At 39.3% G+C, this 20,648-nt stretch overlaps 1 protein-coding gene across 1 annotated transcript in view; it reads right to left on the bottom strand.

Annotated features, from left to right (window-relative positions):
- mmp2 (matrix metallopeptidase 2) overlaps nt 1-14,410 on the bottom strand; it is a 28,015-nt gene extending 13,605 nt beyond the window's left edge. Inside the window, exons 1-2 of the mRNA XM_077592657.1 lie at nt 14,049-14,410; nt 12,674-12,801 (exon numbers count right to left, since the gene is read on the bottom strand). Of these exons, the coding sequence (XP_077448783.1) occupies nt 12,674-12,776 (103 nt within the window). The 5' untranslated portion in view covers nt 12,777-12,801; nt 14,049-14,410. The remainder of the gene's footprint in view (nt 1-12,673; nt 12,802-14,048) is intronic.
- Nucleotides 14,411-20,648: the final 6,238 nt, after the last annotated feature.

Below are 20,648 nucleotides of genomic sequence, written 5' to 3'. Positions count from 1 at the left end.
CAGGAGGAGTTTAACACTGCGGGGTAATCATTGCAGCGCTTTGTGTCGCCGAATCAAAGAACGGCGGCATTTGACTGACAATTTGTTTTTGTCTACACCAGGCCCGCAGCGACATTAGCCCGATTGCCCTGTTTAGCGGCTGCATTCTGTTTCTCCTCAAGCGCGTCTTGTAAACCCCCATGCCTCTGACGCCTGCCGTTATTCAGAAAGAGAGGAGATGTCGGCGATCTCTGGTGGTATCGCGATAATAGGTCAACAGCTGTATTTAAAAAATGCATCTCATCCTTGGCAGTGGCGGATGTTCGGAGAAAAGCGCTATGGGATGTTGATTTGGAAGCTCGGCGTCGGGCCTCTGCAGGGACGAAGGAAAGTTGCCTTTGATGAATACAGCGTGTAAATGATTTGTGTGTGTTTGTAGGACACAGGGGCTGGCCTGCACTCACTGCCAAGAAGTCTAAGAAGCTCAACTTTATTAGAACGTTGCGCATGTAGAACATGGCAATAAAAGTTTGTCCTTTGCTAGAAAAGTAGTGATTTATGAACTGTCATTAATACCAATCTATATCCTTCGGCATTAGCGGTATGTGGGGACTCAAGGAAGGTGGAATTTTTAACGACCAAACAAGAGGACACCTTTTCACCAATCAGTTCATGTGCTGCATAAAAATTATTGGTTCAACTTAGTGGACTGGATCAGTTAGAACAAAAAACCAATTGAGGACTGGTTTGGAGACCCCTGATTTAAATATTTTCGCCTATAAATCTAAACGAGGGCGGCCCAGCGGCTTGAGTGGTTAGCGTTAGCATGTCGGCCTCACAGCTCTGAGGTCCTGGATTCAAATCCAGGTCAGTCCAGCTATGTAGAGTTTGCATGTTCTCCCCGGGCCTGCGTGGGTTTTCTCCAGGTACTCTGGTTTCCTCCCCACATTCCAAAGACATCCATGGTAGGCTGATTGGACACTCTAAATCACATGTGTCAAAGTGGCGACTTGGGGGCCAAATCTGGCTCGCCGCATCATTTTGTGTGGCCCAGGAAAGTAAATCATGGGTACCGACTTTCGGTTTTAGGATCAAATTAAAATGAAGAGTATAGATGTATATTTAATTTCCTGATTTTCCCCCTTTTAAATCAATAATTGTAATTTTTTTTAATCCATTTTTTCTGTGTTTTTAGTTCAAAAATCATTTTGTAAAATCTAAAAATATATTTAAAAAAAGCTAAAATAAACATTGTTTTAGATCTATAAAAAACTGAATATTCAGGGCTTTTAATCCAGTTCTTTTAATCCATTTATTAAAAAAATCTAATTATTGTATCTAAAATGGTCCGGCCCACATGAAATCGAGTTGACGTTAAGGCGGCCCGCGAACCGACCCTAGTCTGACACCCTTGCTCTAAATTGTCCCTAATTATGAGTGTGAGCGTGAATGGTTGTTTGTCTCCTTGTGCCCTGCGATTGGCTGGCCACCAATTCAGGGTGTTCTCCGCCTCTGACCCGAAGTCAGCTGGGATAGGCTCCAGCATCCCCTGTGACCCTACTGAGGGTAAAGCAGTTCAGAAAATGAACTAGCTGGCTAACAAATTATTGAAAAGACAATGGGTTGACGGCCCTCAACCTCTCCCTGTTTCACTTCCCATTTTATTGTTACCCATTTACATCTTCCGAGATTTGTTTGCAATGTAAAAAGCAGGTCGTCAGTCAAAGAAAGGCAAACAGTCTTTTTGCACATGGTTTCCCTCGGGAATACATCATGGGGTTTGCTTGCACCATCTTTAAAGAAATTCAAATATTGATGTTTCTCTCACGTAAAAAACAAATTAGTCTAAGAGATACGCTGAGGTGGCAGTGTTGCAGACATGAAATATAAATCACTACCTGGGATTGCTTTTAGTAATTGTGAAATATTAAAAATGTGTTTCTTTTTAGTCCGGTAACTAGGATGCATTTGTGTGTGTGAGTAATTCAATTGGGTCGTGTTGTGAAATGTTTCAACCAGGACAGGAATTGAATGTGATGGGATGCAAATTGCAAGACACTAACAAAATTTCAGGAAAAAAACATGGGCTGTTATCTTGTTTGTCATTGTTGTTTTGGTGCTTTAATAAGTTGTCTTGTTAATCCTTAATTGAAGAAATTTATTTGGGGGCACGATTGGATAGACAAATTGATACCCATGCAACCACAAGGGAAATTGTTTTCCTGTCACTCATTATAGATGATGAGCAGGCCTGAGAATATTATCGAAGCCTTCTTCGGGAATGAAAAACCTTTTTGAGAGTGAATCTTTGACCTCCTTTTTGACAACAATAAGAACAGCTGGTTTCATTTGTTGTCCTCTTCCTAGTTTCATTGAAAGCACCACAGGCAAACAATGCATCATAGAAGAAGAAAGACTACAAGGGAATTTTCCAATCAATGTCAACAGGTTTTGCATTGCCAAAATAACTCAGTGCATGTACTACACATACTTTGGGGATCGCCGATTGCATGGATTAGCATGACATTTTTTGCATTCGGAAGTGAAGTCTGATGAAGACACTCCAACTAAAGAATCCTTTGATTCAATTGTGCATATGAAGGCGTAGGCCAGTGCCCTGCTACAAACTGCAGAGGGCTCTGTTGGGTAACCTAATATAGAGAGGTGGTCCATACATTTGTTTTAACTTTAGGAAGACACAGGACTGACAAGGGCAGGGCTTATAACGTAATTATGTACCGTACTCCCACACAAGGGTGTTGTAAACATTTACAATGGAAGTAAGCTCACACTTTTATCTAACTGGCTAATCTTAATGGATAACGTCGAACAACGATCTCTAATAGATGAGGACATTCGAGGCAATGTATCATCCAATAAAGATTTCTACTGATATTGGCCGCTAATGGTATCATCCAGTACTACGGAGGTCTGTACCGACCGCACTTCCGTTGTAAACTTTACAAAGGAAGTAGGCAGTGGCGGGCCGTCAGGGCCTTCAAAGGCTTCTCTGCTGGCCTAAGAAATATCTGAATCATATGTTATATTTTGTCCATCAATACTTATTAAATAATTCCAAATTGTCTGTTAGCTTCCTTTCATTGCTTTTCCCTCTGGTTGCACTGCTTCCAGATGTGTTTTCATATTAAAGCATTTAACCAATCACATTTCAGCCATTATTTGTTGCCAGGGTCAGAAATCTGCCTCAAAGCCTTCACAATCAGTTCTGCGGGCTCTGCTGCATTAAACAAGCGTCGATAAGACTGTTGCTTTAACCAATCAGAATTTGATTTGGTGAGGCCTTCTCGCAGGCGTATGGATACGTCTTTGCCTTGTCGCAGGCGTAGTTAGCGTCCACAATCTCGAATCAAAGTTAACGGCTGACCTCATCTTTTAAAATCAATCCAAAACATGATAAAATATATTATCAGTAAAAAGTGAGTATTTTCGAAAAGAAAAATAATTCTTTTATCCAAGTAAGTATTCATAAAAACACAATAGTTGCCGTAGAGAAGTCAAAATAAATTGATGTTCGGTCCTGCTCTTGACTTTTCTCTAATGCAAGCATACAGTATGTATTCCTTTATGAAACAATATATAACATGTCAGGCGCTCCCGGAGTGCCACACACAAATGAATTAATGCACAAAGCTGCTTTGCTCACTAGATAGATGGCTTGCATTTAATTTACGTAATATTCCCAGAAGAATCATTTATACTGCAGCGCGCAATATGAGTGGGAATGTTTCGCCTATAAAGAAATTAACTTTGTCTCTCTGCTAAGTACACCAATGCATCAAGCCATTACATCCCCATGATAGATGAATCACACTTGGTATTACGTGGGACAAATGTATTCATATTGCATACTTTTCTAATTTTGCCTGTCTGACCATCTGTGTGTGTCTCAGTGTGATTAATCCACTGATCCAGTTGGTATCAAGGGTGGGTGCTTTTCCTTGCACACACAAAAGCTGATATGGAGCCATAATCCAACATATTATTATTATTATATTTGAGATATTCAACAGTATCTGGGGCACAATGAGACCTGATTTCATTATCTGTGTGTGTGTGTACTTAATGTGCGTTTTTGTTTACTTACAGTTTAAAAAAAATAAAAATAAAAACTGCATTTATAATGTTCCAATGTTTTCATGTATTTAGACAAGTTATTGCGAGACATTTTTCTTATGGATCAGTTCAAAATCACACTTTTTAACCATTTAAATTAATCCATAATACCATACTGATAAAAACTGACAACAGGTAATGACGGTAAATAAACTAGAAAATCAAGCAATAAAACAGTAAAAATGTATAAAAGAAGAACTTTGCAGGATTTGTACCTTGTACCTTTGAGACTGCAAAATAATCAGCAAAATAGAAATATTTTTGCCCTTCTTTTGACTCTGAATGCTATTTTTTAAGCACATATTTTCAAATTTTACTGAAATTACCAGAAGTTACCAATGAGCATTAGAATTGGACTTCAATTTGTTGAGATTTCAGATCAATTGAGCAAATGTGGCTGATAAAAACAGTTCAAGGCAAAAATTAAATAAACAAAAATGCTGGCTGATTAAACAGTTCAAGGCAATAAATAAATAAATAAATAAATAAAAGGCTGGCTGATTAAAATAGTTAGAAGCAGCAAAAAAGGGATAAAAGTTACTTCTGTACATGTCAAAAAAATCACACGCTTTGCTGCTTTATAATTAGGCCAGTGGTTTTCCTCGCCCTCTACAAGGTCGACTGTTGGGGTCATGGTGGGATTTAAACTTTGTTGTGATTAAAGTAAGTCTTCCCTACACGACAAAATGAAAATGGAATAGGTTAGAGGTTAGGATACTAGTAGAGGTGTGTGTGTTTGAGTTTATGTGTAAAACATTGGACAACATTGTATGTCTTGGCCTTGTGAATCGTGGGGGTCACTGTGTTAAATCAAGGGCAAAGGTGACCCCATAACATATCCACTTTTAACCCAAATTCCATCAATGTTGCAGTGACACAAAGACCATGATTATTTCCCTGAATTACATGAATGATGTTGAAATGATATATCTTTAATGGTTTGCCCTGGGGTACAAGCAACAACCCACAGAAGAATCCACCGGAAATTTCTGCTAATACTAACGTTCATAATCAAAATTCCATGTGAGCAGGGATAATGCGAAAATATTTTTAGTGTCACGATGAATAATATTTGTTTTTCCTACGGTATTAGGCGAGCAGTAGTGTACAAAAATGGATAACAGTCGAATGCTAACGATCAAGTGCTAATCATAATCTTCCTTTGTGCCATCAATATGAAAATTGTATGAATTTTAGGTTTTGGCATCTACGTTTAATCCATTTCTGAAAGTCATATGTATATACTAGTTGTCTGTATCTGTTAATAAACATAAATTTTATGCTTCTTGTCAATCCAATTGAAGAACACGTACATGTTTTTTTTTCTATTTTTATTAATGCTTTTATTGTAAATTTATCTTTGTAGATATAAACCTTGTCAGTGGCAGATGAGCGGATTTGAGAGGGTTTGGAGCTATAACAGATGTTTTTTTTCTATCATGTGTCCTAAATGCTAATCCTGTCAATGTCAAAGCAGCTGTGATTGATGCGTTATTACACGGGCTATTGGTAGGGGGAAATGACAATGTAGCACTCACACTTGGGAATAGTGATCATCTTTCCTCCAAAACAATATTTAATGAAAATCATATAAGATGCGTTTTGTTGTTTTTATCCAGTTTGCAATTAGCCAATGTTAAGGACTAAAATGAAACATCTTTTTTTGCAACAGCTTCTTCCACGGCATGGTTGTTTAATTATAAATAGAAAAATAAATGATTTTGTAATTTTAGTTTTTACTTTTGAAATGACTTTTACGCTGGCTGGGAGGAAAAAAAACACAGTATGGCTTGATACCTGTTATAAGTTTTTATATCAATTCATAACCATGCAATTCTTTTTTCTGACCACTTGAGGACACAACCTACAAACCAAAGGTAATTTATCAATAACACTTTCCAATAAATTAAGAGGACACCTAAAGTTCACATTTTCTAACTTTTTGAGGACGCAAACAACAGCTATTTCCCAGTGTCTTGAAAGAAAATAGGTATAAATGAAAAAAAAAATCAATATATTAAATTGAATGGAATCTAATGTATTTATCAAACAATATTTTGATTTTTCAATTTTTGTCTTATAAAACTTGATTTAATAACAATTTGCTATGGATTAAATAGGTTGTCAACTAACAGAATGTGTTTACTTTCTAGTGTTATAAGTGTTATCAATTATATCTTTTAAACGAATAAAAAAAACATTATACCATAAAATGCCCAACAAAAGAAATAAAAAATAAAGCCTTTGGTTTCTCAGTTTGAAGATTTACAGCCCTGCATGAAGGTTTTTGTAGCTCCCGTCCAAATGCCGCATGTGTTTCTAAGTGAGTGGATGGCACCCTTCAGCGTTCTAATTGATGCCTACTGGGCGCAGTCCGATAGAAGCCGTCTCCTGGCAGCCACATGGGAGGAAACCACTGCCAAAGCAGCTTTCCTATCAGATTGCTCTTTGAACTGGAGGCTTATGGGCTTCTAACGAGCCCAGACTCGGCGTGGTGGCATACAGTAATGCCTCTTTGCCTTCCTTCCTCTGCCCGATCCAACAGACCGAGCAGGACTCTACAAAGTCAACAGCAGTTGCCTAAAGACGGGAAATGCCCCGCCGCTTATCCATCACAAACGCGTGCGCTATCTGGCTCGCTATGATTCCGACTTAACTCTAAATGGAAACAGTGTTGTTTCTTTTCTTTTCACGCCGCAGAACAGCGTGTCAGAGCGTTTTCCCGCGGATAATTTCAGACACGAGAGGCCCCGCTCTTAGGCCCCTCTTGCCCCGTTTCGCCCTCGCCGCCTGGCATTCATTAGGTCCGACTTATTGCTAGCACATGGCCCACAGTGGGCCGAGTGTTATCCTCACACGAAAGGTGCCGAGGAAATTGCAGAGTCTCGTGTCAAAAAGACAACTCCCGAGGGGGATTTCCTCGACCCGCTTTGCACGCGTGGCTTGGCGTCAGCCCGGTGGCAACGATGTATAATGAGACTTAGAGTGAGCTGAGCCACAAAAAAAAACATGGCAGGTCTTCCTTGCGCCTCGCTGAAAACTAATATCCAGAGTGTGCCGGACACCCAGCCCTGAGGGATCCCTAATGCAGTCCTAAGGGAGATTAGCAGTGTATCCTTCTTTTCTTGATACACTAATCACGTGCACACGTGACAAAAACACTGACCCAAGCAAATAAAATACTATATCCAACTTTTTTCCATCTACCTACTTGTCAGTTTTAACATTTTTAAAGTACAGAATGCTTTGCTTCCCTCTGTGTTGACACACACGCAAAAACTATCAGACTTGTGCAACGAAGTACAGTATTTTGATGTTTAATATACCCCCCCATTTAATATACCCAGGTATATTAAATGGCAGGGGTATATTAAATGGCGCACAAACGGGAAGGTGCGATCCGCTACGCACTCTTTATGCCATATGCCAAAATGGCGACCAGGGGGCCAAATCTGGCCCCCCGCATCATTTTGTGTGGCCCAGGAAAGTAAATCATGAGTGCCGACTTTCTGTTTTAGGATCAAATTAAAATGAAGAGTATTGATGTATATTGCATTTCCTGATTTCCCCCCTTTTAAATCAATATTATTATTTTTTTAATAATTTTTTTCTGTTTTTAGTTAAAAAATCATTTTGTAAAATCTAAAAATATATATAAAAAAAGCTCAAATAAACATTGTTTTAGATCTATAAAAAACTGAATATTCAGGGCTTTTAATACAGTTCTTATAATCCATTTATTAAAAACAAATCTAAATATTATATCTAAAATGGTCTGGCCCACATGAAATCGAGTTGACGTTAACGCGGCCCGCGAACCAACCAGAGTCTGACACCCCTGCTTTATGCCGTGACGGGGTTCATCAACGTTTTGCAGACTAAAACTACTTACTGCTCATGTTAAAACTACTTACTGCTGAATTAAGTCTGACTTGGAATTTTATTGAACTTAAGTATCTATAATTATGCCCCCATGAACACCATACAAATTTTGCCAAAAAAGCCGAGTTGCCGTTTAATATACCCGGGTATATTAAACGGCAGGGGTATATTAAATGGCGCACAAACGGGCGGCTCAAAAAAGCAAAAATCATTTAATATACCCGGGTATATTAAACGGCAAAATACGGTAGTAGAATTCAGTATTTGTTGAATATAGACAGAGTGTAGTAGTTCATGAAGATACACCAGTGATTAAGTGTTAAGAAGGTAGAAATTGTACAGGATGAAATTTATATGAACTCATACAAGGATACTTTAAAAATGATGTCCTTAAAGGGGTTACTCAGTTATGAAAGTTCATAGAGATTAAAGATTTAGAGGTTAGCATTAATAACACATCATGGATTAATCTTAAAACATGCGCAAAATCTCAAAGCTAAGACATCCCATGCCTACGCCCATTTCATGTTGGTCAATCACCATTCATATAGTTTCGTACTCACTTTTAATATCTTGGCAAAAGAGAGAAGAATGCCAGAACTTGTCATATTTCATAACACCTACTTATGAAATGTGAAGCAAAATGACATTTAAACAAATACAGTTGTCATTTCTTTTGTTTACGTTTATCGGACTGATTTTACCACATAAGGATATCAAAGTGACTCCCGCAACCTTAATAGTTAAAGTGTACTAATTTACGCTATCTGTCTTCAAGCAGACTGGCATACTTAAGAACATAACAAAAGCTGAACCCATTTGAAAAATATGGAGCACATTAATAAAGCAAGCAGGCACAAATGCTATTGCTAATACTTTTCTACGTCTTTCCATGCATGGGCCCTGTACCAAGGGTGAAGATGAAAAGTTTTTGTCGGGCTTGTAACCTTTCTTCCCCCTGCCGGTAATCACACCAGAGCCCTGTAATCCGCCACACATGCAGATGCCACGGGGGGAATATTACTGTTCATAATATTAATCTGCTCCCAAATTCCTTTCTGTTAGCAAAGATGAGGAGCGTCGCGCGCCGTGTTCTTATGAGTATTAAGCGCGCTACATGAGATTCGTCGAGAGGTCGGGTCTGATTCGGTGGGGGCAGCTGGGTGATGGGTGAAGAAGCCCCAGTTCCAGAACACCATTTCCATAGTCTCATAAACAGCCCGACATAAAAGCGGAGTGCTGCATCGGGTACTCAAATCCACGCGGCGGCCCTGGCGTGAATCAATGTCAGCCTGGTGAGGCGGGAAGGTTAAAGCCTCTTTAATGTCCCCGGCTGTGATACCTGACTTAGCAGCAGGTAAAGCCGGCAGGCCGGGGTGCGTAAATTGTCTCCGTGGGGTTGATCAAAGCGCCACCGCTACGCGAGACCACCGAAAGATGAATGAATAGGATCTTTTTACTATTCATCACTCCAGTACCTGGAGTTCTGCTATCGGGACGTCTGTGCAGCACAGACTGCGAAAACCTCGACAACGTTATTATGCTAAACCTCAAGGAGTGTATTGTTATAATTTTTTATTTTTAGATGAACAGGCTAATGACTACAATTATCACAAAGCAGCACACGGTGTTGACAGATTTCAGCTCACGTGTGCTTTTAGGGGGCTCTCATGACACTTTTTAGCATTGAATTTTTGATGAAATTCAACGAAGAATTGGTTATTGATGAATTGTTATCAAATATTGTGTGTTGTATTTGTTTAACAGGTTCTATTTCAGCAGTAACCTGTTTATGTACCGTATTTTCACGACTATAGGGCGCATCGTAATTTTAGCCGCAGTGTCAATAACGAGTGCTATTTCTGTATTTTACACACACAAAGGACGCACCGTTTTTTTAGACGCAGCCAGGCATGGCAAAACATACACCAGCTTAAACATACACGCTACACCCACACACTAAAAAGACGTTTTTAAAAAGGCAACGGAAGCAAAACTGAGTTCGGTTATACTTTATTTAGCCATTTTACAATGCACTCACGTCATCATCACCCACAAATCCATCAAAGTCCTCATTTTCTGTGTCCATCAAAAACGCTGAGTTTTATACGTTCGTCCAGGCGGCCACAATCCATTCGCAAATAGTAGCTAGCTAGTAGCTAGCGTAACTTTTCCAACGCTGCTTTCCATGCTTTGTCAAGCTATGTTGATGTCGATGTATACAGGCCACAATCCATTGGGTGTATTGACAAAAGAACTACATATCCCAGCAGTCACTGCGCAGTACTTTTTCTACGGGGAAAATAGTAGAGTCGGGGGGTGCTTGCCGTAGTTGTGAGAGCTGTAGAGGATGGTGTACCCTATCGACTGATTTATTTTATTTTATCGAGATAACAATTTTAGTATTGGTCCATATATAAAGCGCACTGGATTATAAGGCGCCCTGTCTATTTTGGAGAAAATTTAAGACTTTTATGTGCGCCTTATAGTCGTGAAAATACGGTACATTAATCCCGTGAGTGCAAGTTAAATGTTATCTAAATTCTGCCATTTGCTTACTAGTAGTGGAATTGAACTTTTCTTCACAACTTATATTAATGATATCTCATTGGCTTTATGATTTGACAATTAAAAATCAATTTAATCACTGTCGACAGTCGGATAGCTAAATCGAAAAATAGAACTGCCCCCTATCAACTTTCTGGGTTTTTAAAATGCAGAATACATATTATTCATGCCACTGGAGATGTCACAATTGGATTCAGCACATTGTGTTACATTGCACTCAGGAGGTGTGGTGACATGTGAAGAGACTGACATTGAAATGACTGATACCTGTGAATAAACACCCACACCACACCTTTTGCAAAAGGAGTAAAAACTGTTGAAAATGGAAATGAGGTTAAAAAACATGAGTAGACACCTTTTCAATTATAAAAGTGCAAAACATTGCTCTAGTTTTATTCAAAAGTCACCGAATTTTCATGTCCTTTGCCAGATTTAAATGTTACATTAGTCCAACATAATATTTGAGGCAACCAAGAAAAAAGTAATGTAAAAAATGCAAAGCTATCATGAATTACTCGATGTTTACCACCCTTAATAACCAGTGACATCCAGCAAGCTTTCTCTTTTCATACTGCTCATTTTCTTCCCAAGGTTGTTCTCATGGCAATAAGGACAATGTAGGAAAACGTGTAGTGATCAATATTTGCAAGTGTGTCTGGGCGAGAGAAGGCCCAATAAACAAGTGTCAACAAAGGCCTCAGGACCTAGCACGTTGCTTTACAGCTTGTATACACCGGATATGATGTGAAAACAGCGATTCTGTCCTTAAGAAGCCCTTCGCCAGAGCTCTGATCCGTGTTTCCTGCCTTGTTCCCAAATAAATAACAAGGCTTGTCCACTCAGCGAGAACATGAAAAAAGAGATTTGTCACTCGGGGACTTGAGATGTATTTTTTATTTTTCTGTTCTTTTTCGTGATGTGTTATTCAGGCGAACACGGGATTACGCGTGTCGCCGCTAATATGAAGCTCAAGAGCTGCTCCAGGCATGATTAGAGGCAGAGCAGGTTATGCGATGTACATAATAAGAATATTTGGGCAATATTGGGTTTATTTTGAAAGGCTTAGAATAGAACTGCAACCAGTGGAAACAATAAAAGTTTAAAGCTGACCAGAAAATGTACTGCCGAAATCAATGTTTGTACTTATCTTATTACATTTACAATATTTTGATTAGAATTTGGTTTAGAACTGTTTGTTTTTCAATATTTAAGAACAAATTCTGAAAAAAAACAACGGCATTGAACTCAATCAGTTACACATTGTTAGTTTGTGAATATCAAAATTTTAAGGGACAATTTCTTAGAATATTTTAATTGTACTTTTGAAGACTATGATTAAAATTCACTCCAACCATCAGTATTTCTGGACCAAGACTGCTGATTTGTATTTTTCATAGCCTTAATGCCAATCAATCAACTTTACATAGGCCAAACTCCACTTTAAACAAAGTTAAGCTCCTTCATTTGGCCACCTGTTTCAGTATGTCAAAAGACAATATTGCAATTTATGATCTGTGTGTAACCATATAATGAAAATACGAACAAAAACATTTTAAATGTTAAAGAAACAAATAAATGGATGAAAGCAGAGGAGATCCAATTTGGAACTTGCAAAGCAAAAACAGATGTACTACATGTGTAGACACTCTGTATTAACCATCACACCAGTATTGTCTTTAGTGATGATTTGATATTACTTGTTCTTTAGAATTTTTAAACAATATATTACATCAAAACCATATCATAAATCATCTTGTCCCGGTTCTGAATGAAGCAGAACATTTTGCCATTTTTATTTTTATTTTAAACATTTATTTGAACAAACAAGGCTAATGTATACAGTGTGGATAAAGGGACGTATGCCGCATGCCTTAGGTTTGAGTAATGTTGGCTATGGCCATTTGACATGACAAAAGATAGCACAAATGGGCTCTTTCGGCTCTGGAAAGTGCAGTGCGCTGATATGTCGTGTGTTACGCGCTTGACTGCTCTTGTTGCATTGACAATAATTGATTCTTTTCAATGATTTAAAAAAAAAAAGAACTGAAGGCACTCCTAGCATTGCACCGTGTTGAAAAAGTGGACTATAGGCGTGTCACGCTTGGCTCACCTTCACTGATGCGCTTTTTTGGGGGTAATTCAATACAGCTTTTCTGCATCTGACCAAGCTGATTAACTTCCAACAGCGTCTCCTCCACATGCTGCATTTTCATTTCCCAACATTCTTGTCAACACCTCCTGCGCGCAGACAATCGAACACAGTCATATTTATGCTGTATATATGTAGACTCATTTCTCACTTGACTTAGTTTTGGGTATGTGATTGAAATCTTTGGATTGCAAAGGGAGGGCAGACAAATGTTTAAAAAGGAGTAAATAAAAAATATCATATAATACATGAATCATGGGCTACATCATAAACAATTTCACATGAAAAAATGGGTAATACAGGAGCATATGTATAATAGAATGATATATTGCACATGAAAATGAATGTCAATAATGAGAGGAAAATAGTAAATGGGCTTTTTAACTTACTAATTTCTCAAAATGTTTTTGAATTTTTTTTCTTTAATTGCTGTAGATCAAGGGTGTAAGACTCGCGGGCCGCTTTAACGTCAACTTGATTCCACGTGGGCCGGACCATTTTAGATATAATATTTGGATTTTTTTAATAAATGGATTAAAAGCCCTGAATATTCCATTTTTTATAGATCTAAAACAATGTGTATTTTGGCTTTTTTAAAATATATTTTTAGATTTTACAAAATGATTTTTGAACTAAAAACACAGAAAAAATGGATTAAAAAATAAAATTATTGATTTAAAAGGGGGAAAATCAGGAAATTTAATATACAATGATACTCTTCATTTTAATTTGATCTCAAAACAGAAAGTCGGGACTCATGATTTACTTTCCCGGGCCACACAAAATGATGCGGCGGGCCAGATTTGGCCCCTGGGCCACCACTTTGATGACAATTATTTCCCAAAATGTGTTCTTATTCCCCCAAACTAATAAAACTTGGTCAAACTAAAAACAAAAACAACTTTATTGTTATTTATTATTTCTTAAGGCTGGCCTATGAACGCCTGATTATAATGTGTGAATCATTCAAAAATATATATTCTAAATTTTGAATAACAGGCAGTAGGATAATACACACCATACAAATACATATTTGAAAAAAAAAACACGAAAATTGATGCATCAAATGCAGTGCAGGTTCCATGTTCATGCTCGTTCGCGCCAGTAAACAAGCAGAGTTATTTTAGAAATGAAGCAATTAAGCAGTTCCGAAATGAATACAACCCCCTTGTAAATCAGCACATGGCCGTGTCATTTGCATGCCTTTGAATAACTCATCTCCGAAGGGACTTCCTTCAGATACAATTCTCAGTGCCATGCAACTCTTTGTTTAAAGCAAATAAACAAAAGCATCAGCTCTAGCCCATAGGAAAAATAGAAAAAAAACTCCCCTGACCTGCAGCAGACTGACAGTAACGACGACACCTTCTATGTTGGATAAATAGTCGGCTGGATCTTTTGTTTTCATCTTAATTAGAGCCTTCATCCATCACGGCTCTGGCATTTTCATTCATCCGACTGATTGGGGACATGACAAATGAATGTGGGAATAAACGGAGTGTCGGCCTTGACGAAGGAGATGGATGTTGTCTCAGCGGGATGTGGAGTGGCAGTACAGTTACTGCTGGCGAGTGGCCAGAGCTTCTGGTCTTGGTGCAGCACTCCAGAGACCTGCTATCAAGACTTGTCTTTTCTCCCACCAATCTGGACTGGAAAAACTAGATTTAAAAAAACATTTATACACCCTTCTTTTGGCTAGCCTGAGTTTAAATGCTATTCTGACGAGATGGACCGCAGGTGTGATGCAAGGAGCTCCGCCCACCAACACACACCTGGGCTCTGCAATGGAAAAATACTATCAGGCCAGAACTTGCTGTGATTTCTTGGGAAACCAATCCTAGTCACCAATCGTAGTGTCTCAATAGAGGTTGAAATTTGAAAAAACTTCCAACAAAGCAGTTGGCCTAAAAAAATGGAAGTAATCAGCTGATTCACAGAGGTCATTAATTTGCCCATTAAAATGCTGCCAAGTACTGTTAATGGACATCATCAGTTTTCCAATTAAATTTGTTGTAAGTGCAAAATAAGTTTAAAATATGTTTTTATGTAATAATAACAATAATCCCAACATTTTATAGCAATAATTTGTGCACATATACATAAAATATCATATACCGTATTTAGTGTCAATAATGAGTGCTATTTCTGTATTTTACACACACAAAGGACGCACTGTTTTTATAGACGCAGCCAGGCATGGCAAAACATACAACAGCTTAAACATACACGCTACACCCACACGCTAAAAACACGTTTTTAAAAAGGTAACGGAAGCAAAACCGAGTTCGGTTGTACTTTATTTAGCCATTTTACAATGTACTCACGTCATCATCACCCACAAATCCATCAAAGTCCTAATTTTCTGTGTCCGAATTGAACAGTTGTCCAAATGAGTCATCGAAAACACTGAGTTTTATACGTTCGTCCAGGCAGTCACAACCATTTGCAAATAGTAGCTAGCTAGTAGCTAGCGTAACTTTTCCAACGCTGCTTTCCATGCTTCGTCAAGCTGTGTTGATGTCGATGTATACAGGCCACAATCCATTGGGTGTATTGACAAAAGAACTATATATCGCAGCAGTCACTGGGGAAAATAGTAGAGTCGGGGGGTGCTTGCCGTAGTTGTGAGAGCTGTAGAGGATGGTGTACTCTATCGACTGATTTATTTTATTGTGATAACAATTTTAGTATTGGTCCATATATAACGCGCACTGGATTATAAGGCGCCCTGTCTATTTTGGAGAAAATTTAAGACTTTTATGTGCGCCTTATAGTCGTGAAAATATGTTATCCTATTTTTCACTACTGTCAACTGAGCACCACCTGGCGTTGTGTTAGCTCTGCTGTTGGGGGAAGACTTGGTGGACCATATTGCGAGGGTCTCCACCAGTCGGCAACGAATGTTAATCAATGAAAATATCATCAAAAGGCTTCTTGTTAGCACACTAAGGTGCTTAAAATCAATCATTTTTACACATAAAGTGATGTATATGCAGAATGTAAAACAAGTGTTAAGTGGTAGAGGATGATATCATGAAACACTTCAATACTAACCGTGAAGAATATATTAAAGACAGTTTTGTGCTGCCGCTGGGTGCTGGAGGGCCAATAGGCAGCATTGATGTGAGGGTAAAACAGAGCGAGACGAAATTAGATGCCATTTCAAAGTATTTGACTGACATACTGTAAAAGCCTCTTTCTCTACTCCTCCTCCTCAGATTGCCCATTATTAGCCCGTTTACTTTGATCTTATTATTCGCTGTGCTATTGTTACGCGGAAATGAAGAACTAAATAATAAAAAGATTATTAATACCAGCCTGCACCCAGAATTCATTGAATTATTAGCTTTTCAATTATCGCCAAGCCTCGTCTGGAACAAAGAATCTCCTAGTTATGCGTAAGCCAAAGATGTGATTCAATAAATCAGATTTATTGTTTTGGTCTGTGTGGATTATGTGCCTTTTAGATGAGTTAAGGACGAAAGGAAATTTATGAGGATGAGACAAGAAATGTTCAATGAATAAATTAATTACCCATTCACAAAGAAAGCTGTCACTTTGTCAGTTTTTACAACTAATCACTGTCGTAACAGGCGCCAGTGTAATAATTGTCATTTTGTGTCTTTGGCAGACCAAACATTGAATGAATTTTTCTTGCCCTACAATTTTAACATTTATAAAAGTACATATAGTACATTCATTCGGATAGTTCTTGAGGTTGCTAGTTAAGATTAACATTGGAAACCTTGCAGTTGGAACAACACTAGTCAAATATTCATTTACCTTGCCTATCCCAGCCATCTATGAGCAGTAATTGAATTTCACCCTCAATTGGTTGCCAGGGCATAATTAAGCAAATAAACATTGACGCACATATTCATACCAATGGCGGATTTGGAGTATGTTTTGGAATGTCGAAGCAAACTGGAGCACACCTGGAAAAAAACCCACGCTGGAACAGGGAGAACATGCAAACTACATAGCATGGGACCCTTGATCTCGAACCTGCGAGGCGAACGTGTTATGTACTCTTCCAAAGTGCCGTTATCCAATCCAATTTAAAAAACTAAAAATAAATCAAACCAATATGATTATCTGACGGGAAAAAAAGTTGAAATTTATTGTTCACCATTTTGAAGATACTCGCAGCACAATTTGAAAGACCGTATCTAGAATCCCTCCTATCGATATTATTCTTAAATAAAATACAGTAAACTTCAAGGCAAGCCATTAAACTTGCCTAAAAGGGAGCATGACAGCCATGTCATTTCCTATTTGACAACTTCAAATGATGGAGCCGCATAAACAAAATCTGCAGAGAAAGTCAGATTTACTGTCACATCCCAATTCACTTTCACTTCTGGAAAACAAAGGGAGCCCGGAAAAAAAGGATTTGTGATCCGCAGTCTGTGGCATAGTGGAACAAAAGCTCAATGATTTATCCAGTATATTTTTCTTTCTCTTTGAAGCGGAGAACAGCTGTCTCCTCACTGCCTCACTACCTGGGGAGGGCTGCACCATGGCAGGAAGCACTTGTCCTCATATTTAGAAGAGTGCATACGGAAGGGTAACAAGGCAAGGGGGTGGGGATGCGTTGGTTGTGGCCCGAGGCGATCTGGCACAGGCTTCCCCAAGCCTGACGGAAGTGCGTGAGACATTTTCCAAAAACACACATGCATTTTGTCAAAGGAGAAAAGACAAGAGAAGTAATAGCAAACTCATTAAAATTGAAAATGATCTCAAAGGTTTCATGCAATTGGATGGTGCCGGGTGATTTTCTCTTAGCGCAAGATCTGACGCCACTCCTATCACGAAAGCCAAGAGGGGGCACTAAAAATGGCAGTTCTGAACAAATCTGTCATGAGTGAGCTTTTCTTTCCAACAAACCTTACAAAAAAGTTCATGATGTAAACCAGTATTAGCTTCATCACCAACACAGAAACAACTACTGTCCTTACTTATCCTCATCGGAGTAAAAACTATATTTATATATTTTCTTATCCTTACAAGAGTCGCGGAGGTGCTTGAGCCTAACTATGGCCACCAGATGGGAGATACCAGCCAATGACAAGGAGACAACCCCAGAACTGTGAGACCGACATGACCACCACCGGGCCACCATGTAACAGTATTGTTTACCCATTTCTTTGTACAGTGGTACCTCGACCTACAATCAGCTCTACCTACGACATGCTCGAGGTACAATGAAAATTTAGATCGAAACCCCAACCCGCCCCCTGTGCGTCTCTCTCCCGTCGGCGAAATCCGCCTAATTTTAGTTATATCAAACACATTTTATTACTATTAAACCACTAGTTAAGTGTTACTTTGTGAATAGATGGCGAATTAGAAGAAATCAAACATTTTTTTCCAATGCAATATCCTGTTTTTTCAGAGGGTTGGAACAAATTAATGTTTTTAGTTCATTTCAATGGGAAACGTTCGCTCGAGTTACGTAAAGCTCGACATATGATCTCAGTCCCGGAACGGATTAAGATCGTATGTCGAGGTTCCACTGTATTGTATTTTCTCGAGGGTGATGGAGTCCAATAAAAATGTGTCAAAAACCCATGTAATGGAAATTATTACCCTAACACAACTGTTTTGTCACTTTCTCATTTCATTTCCAAATCAGATTCAGGCAAAATTTCCAATTTTAGAGTCATCTTAAGCTGAATGGAGCCGAAATAAATATTTCATTTTGCCCACAACGTCAATAACATTGGAGAGACGTCTATCTCCTTTTGTTTGGCGTGTTGTTCACTGCGAGCTCATGAGCACAGCAAAAGGCCTCCTTTGGTGAAGTGAGGACCTTCCTCCAGAGGTTTACCCTACTTTACTTCTCTAGCACTGACAGAAAATGGGTTGTCTCCAATCTGACACTCCATGTAAGAAATCAACAATAAATAAGAACTAACAAACAAACAAGACCGTTTTTGACCCCACCCTTCTGAAATGTGTCACACATCCCAAGCAATCTGTACCGTCGGACTCGGGGGAGGTTAATTGTCTGTCCTAGCTTCAAAGAGAAGTTTTGATGTGTCTTTAGCCAAGCTGGAGAGTGCACGATGCTGGAAGAGGGATGCTGGGAGCAAAGGGAAAAGGAGGAGGTGGGGTTTACGTCTCCTCAGGTAATCCTTCCTCTCGAAGGCATTATTGAATTTTCCTGTTTTTCCTTTATTCTTTCGTGAGGCTGAGGTAGGAAGAAAAAGAAGGCAGCAGAGGGCTTGTGGACTTCTGAGGAATCTGCTGAAGCCTCCTGATGCTCTTCATTCACTTCCAAAGTCAAAACACTAGCAGACCTTTTAAGGAGCTCTCAAGGGAGGCTCAAACACAGAAGTCAGGGTGGAAAAATTTATAGTCCTGATTTTATGAGTGCCATGGACCACTGAGCTTCAAATTCAAATTATCATAACTCAGGATTCTCTCCTTTCAAGTATTTCTATAACTCTGTAGGCATGATCAGAAATAATCGTCGGGCTGTCCATTGTTGAGATAACTACCTTTGTGAGGGTTAAAATCAAATTCAGGAATTAATTATAAAAAAGTCACTCATCGAATACTGAATAGATCTGCAGGCCTAATATCCAGTGACGGATTTTGACTTGAAAACCTTTCTTCCTCAAACCCAACAAATAGCAGCACTCGGACGTTTCTTCGAAAGACATTTGGTCCCCGGACGTTTGGTAGAACGGACGGGGCGTCGACCGGACGTTTGGTAGAACGGACTCTCTCTCATGATTATAATTTAGAGAGCAAGAGACGGCCCATCCGTTCTACCAAACGTCCGGTCGACCAAACGTCCGGTCGACCAAACGTCCGGGGACCAAACGTCTTTCGACGAAACTTCCAGTCACGCAAATAGCAATTGTCACATTAGATTTAATATTTGAACAGAATTAACCTCACAATGTGTCAAATCTGCTTATTTTATTCTGATTCGACCTGATTGGGAGCAAAGGAGGACATCAATTCTAATCCTCACCAAGGGTCGCGCTAAGGCTCTCCGCTTTACCTTCTCACGTCAACCCCCAAAGCCCCCCAACCCCTTCTTCACCAAGACAGACGGTATAGTGATTTGCTGGAGTTTTAGGGCCTCTAATCCCCAAGCTTGTCTTGTCCCTTTCTCCTCTTATCCTCATCAATGCACATTTGTCTTTTGGGGAAGTGGCTAAGGGGGGTTGACTGCTATTTTGGTTGTTGGAAAGTGAAAACAGCCCGGAGGGGCCATGTAAACATTGTAGCTTTGCGTCAACAAGAGAGGCCGAGAGACTGGTGAAACTCAAACAAATCCACATGTTGTTATGTGCTTAGCTTGTCATCAGAGGGTTTGTCTAAGCAGGTATCACAGGTGCAAGCTGTCGTATCAGCACGCATCTTCACAGACTTCTGAACATCCTGTCAGCGCGTTGTTCTCCCCCGTAGCGAGCAAGCAGCGTTTTAGCGTCACACCGACTCGGGGAATAACATCTGCGGCGAGTTGCACCTCAAACGTTTGGGCGCGAGATGCCGAGCATCTTTGGGGTCTTCGGGTGTCAACGTCGTCTTTATATCTGACTCCGATCACGTCTAACAATGAGAGGAAGTTGTCAGGAGGCGGCGACATGTTTGGAGAGGGGAAGGGATCAACTTCCTGTCAATGTCGGTCTCAGATGACTTCCTGTTGGTGCACTGATGACACCTCGAAATGTCTCAAGTATGGTATGTTTGCATTTGTTTGATGCCGCTACCAAGACGTGACGTTTTCAGCCATGTGCATTTCAACACATCAGCAGACAAATTAGGGTTAAGTATCCAAAAAAGTTCAGTGTTGTCATATTAAAAGGCCCATAATAAAAATAAATCCTATAGATTGGCTATTCCGCAAAATGCCTATGTCTTTGTGTGAAATACATTTTTAGTCCGTGTTCGAGAATAGGCAACAAATGTGACAGGG

This window comes from Stigmatopora argus, chromosome 2, assembly GCF_051989625.1.
Source record: "Stigmatopora argus isolate UIUO_Sarg chromosome 2, RoL_Sarg_1.0, whole genome shotgun sequence".
Lineage (NCBI taxonomy): Eukaryota > Metazoa > Chordata > Actinopteri > Syngnathiformes > Syngnathidae > Stigmatopora > Stigmatopora argus.
This window is presented reverse-complemented; position numbering and strand designations above follow the sequence as displayed.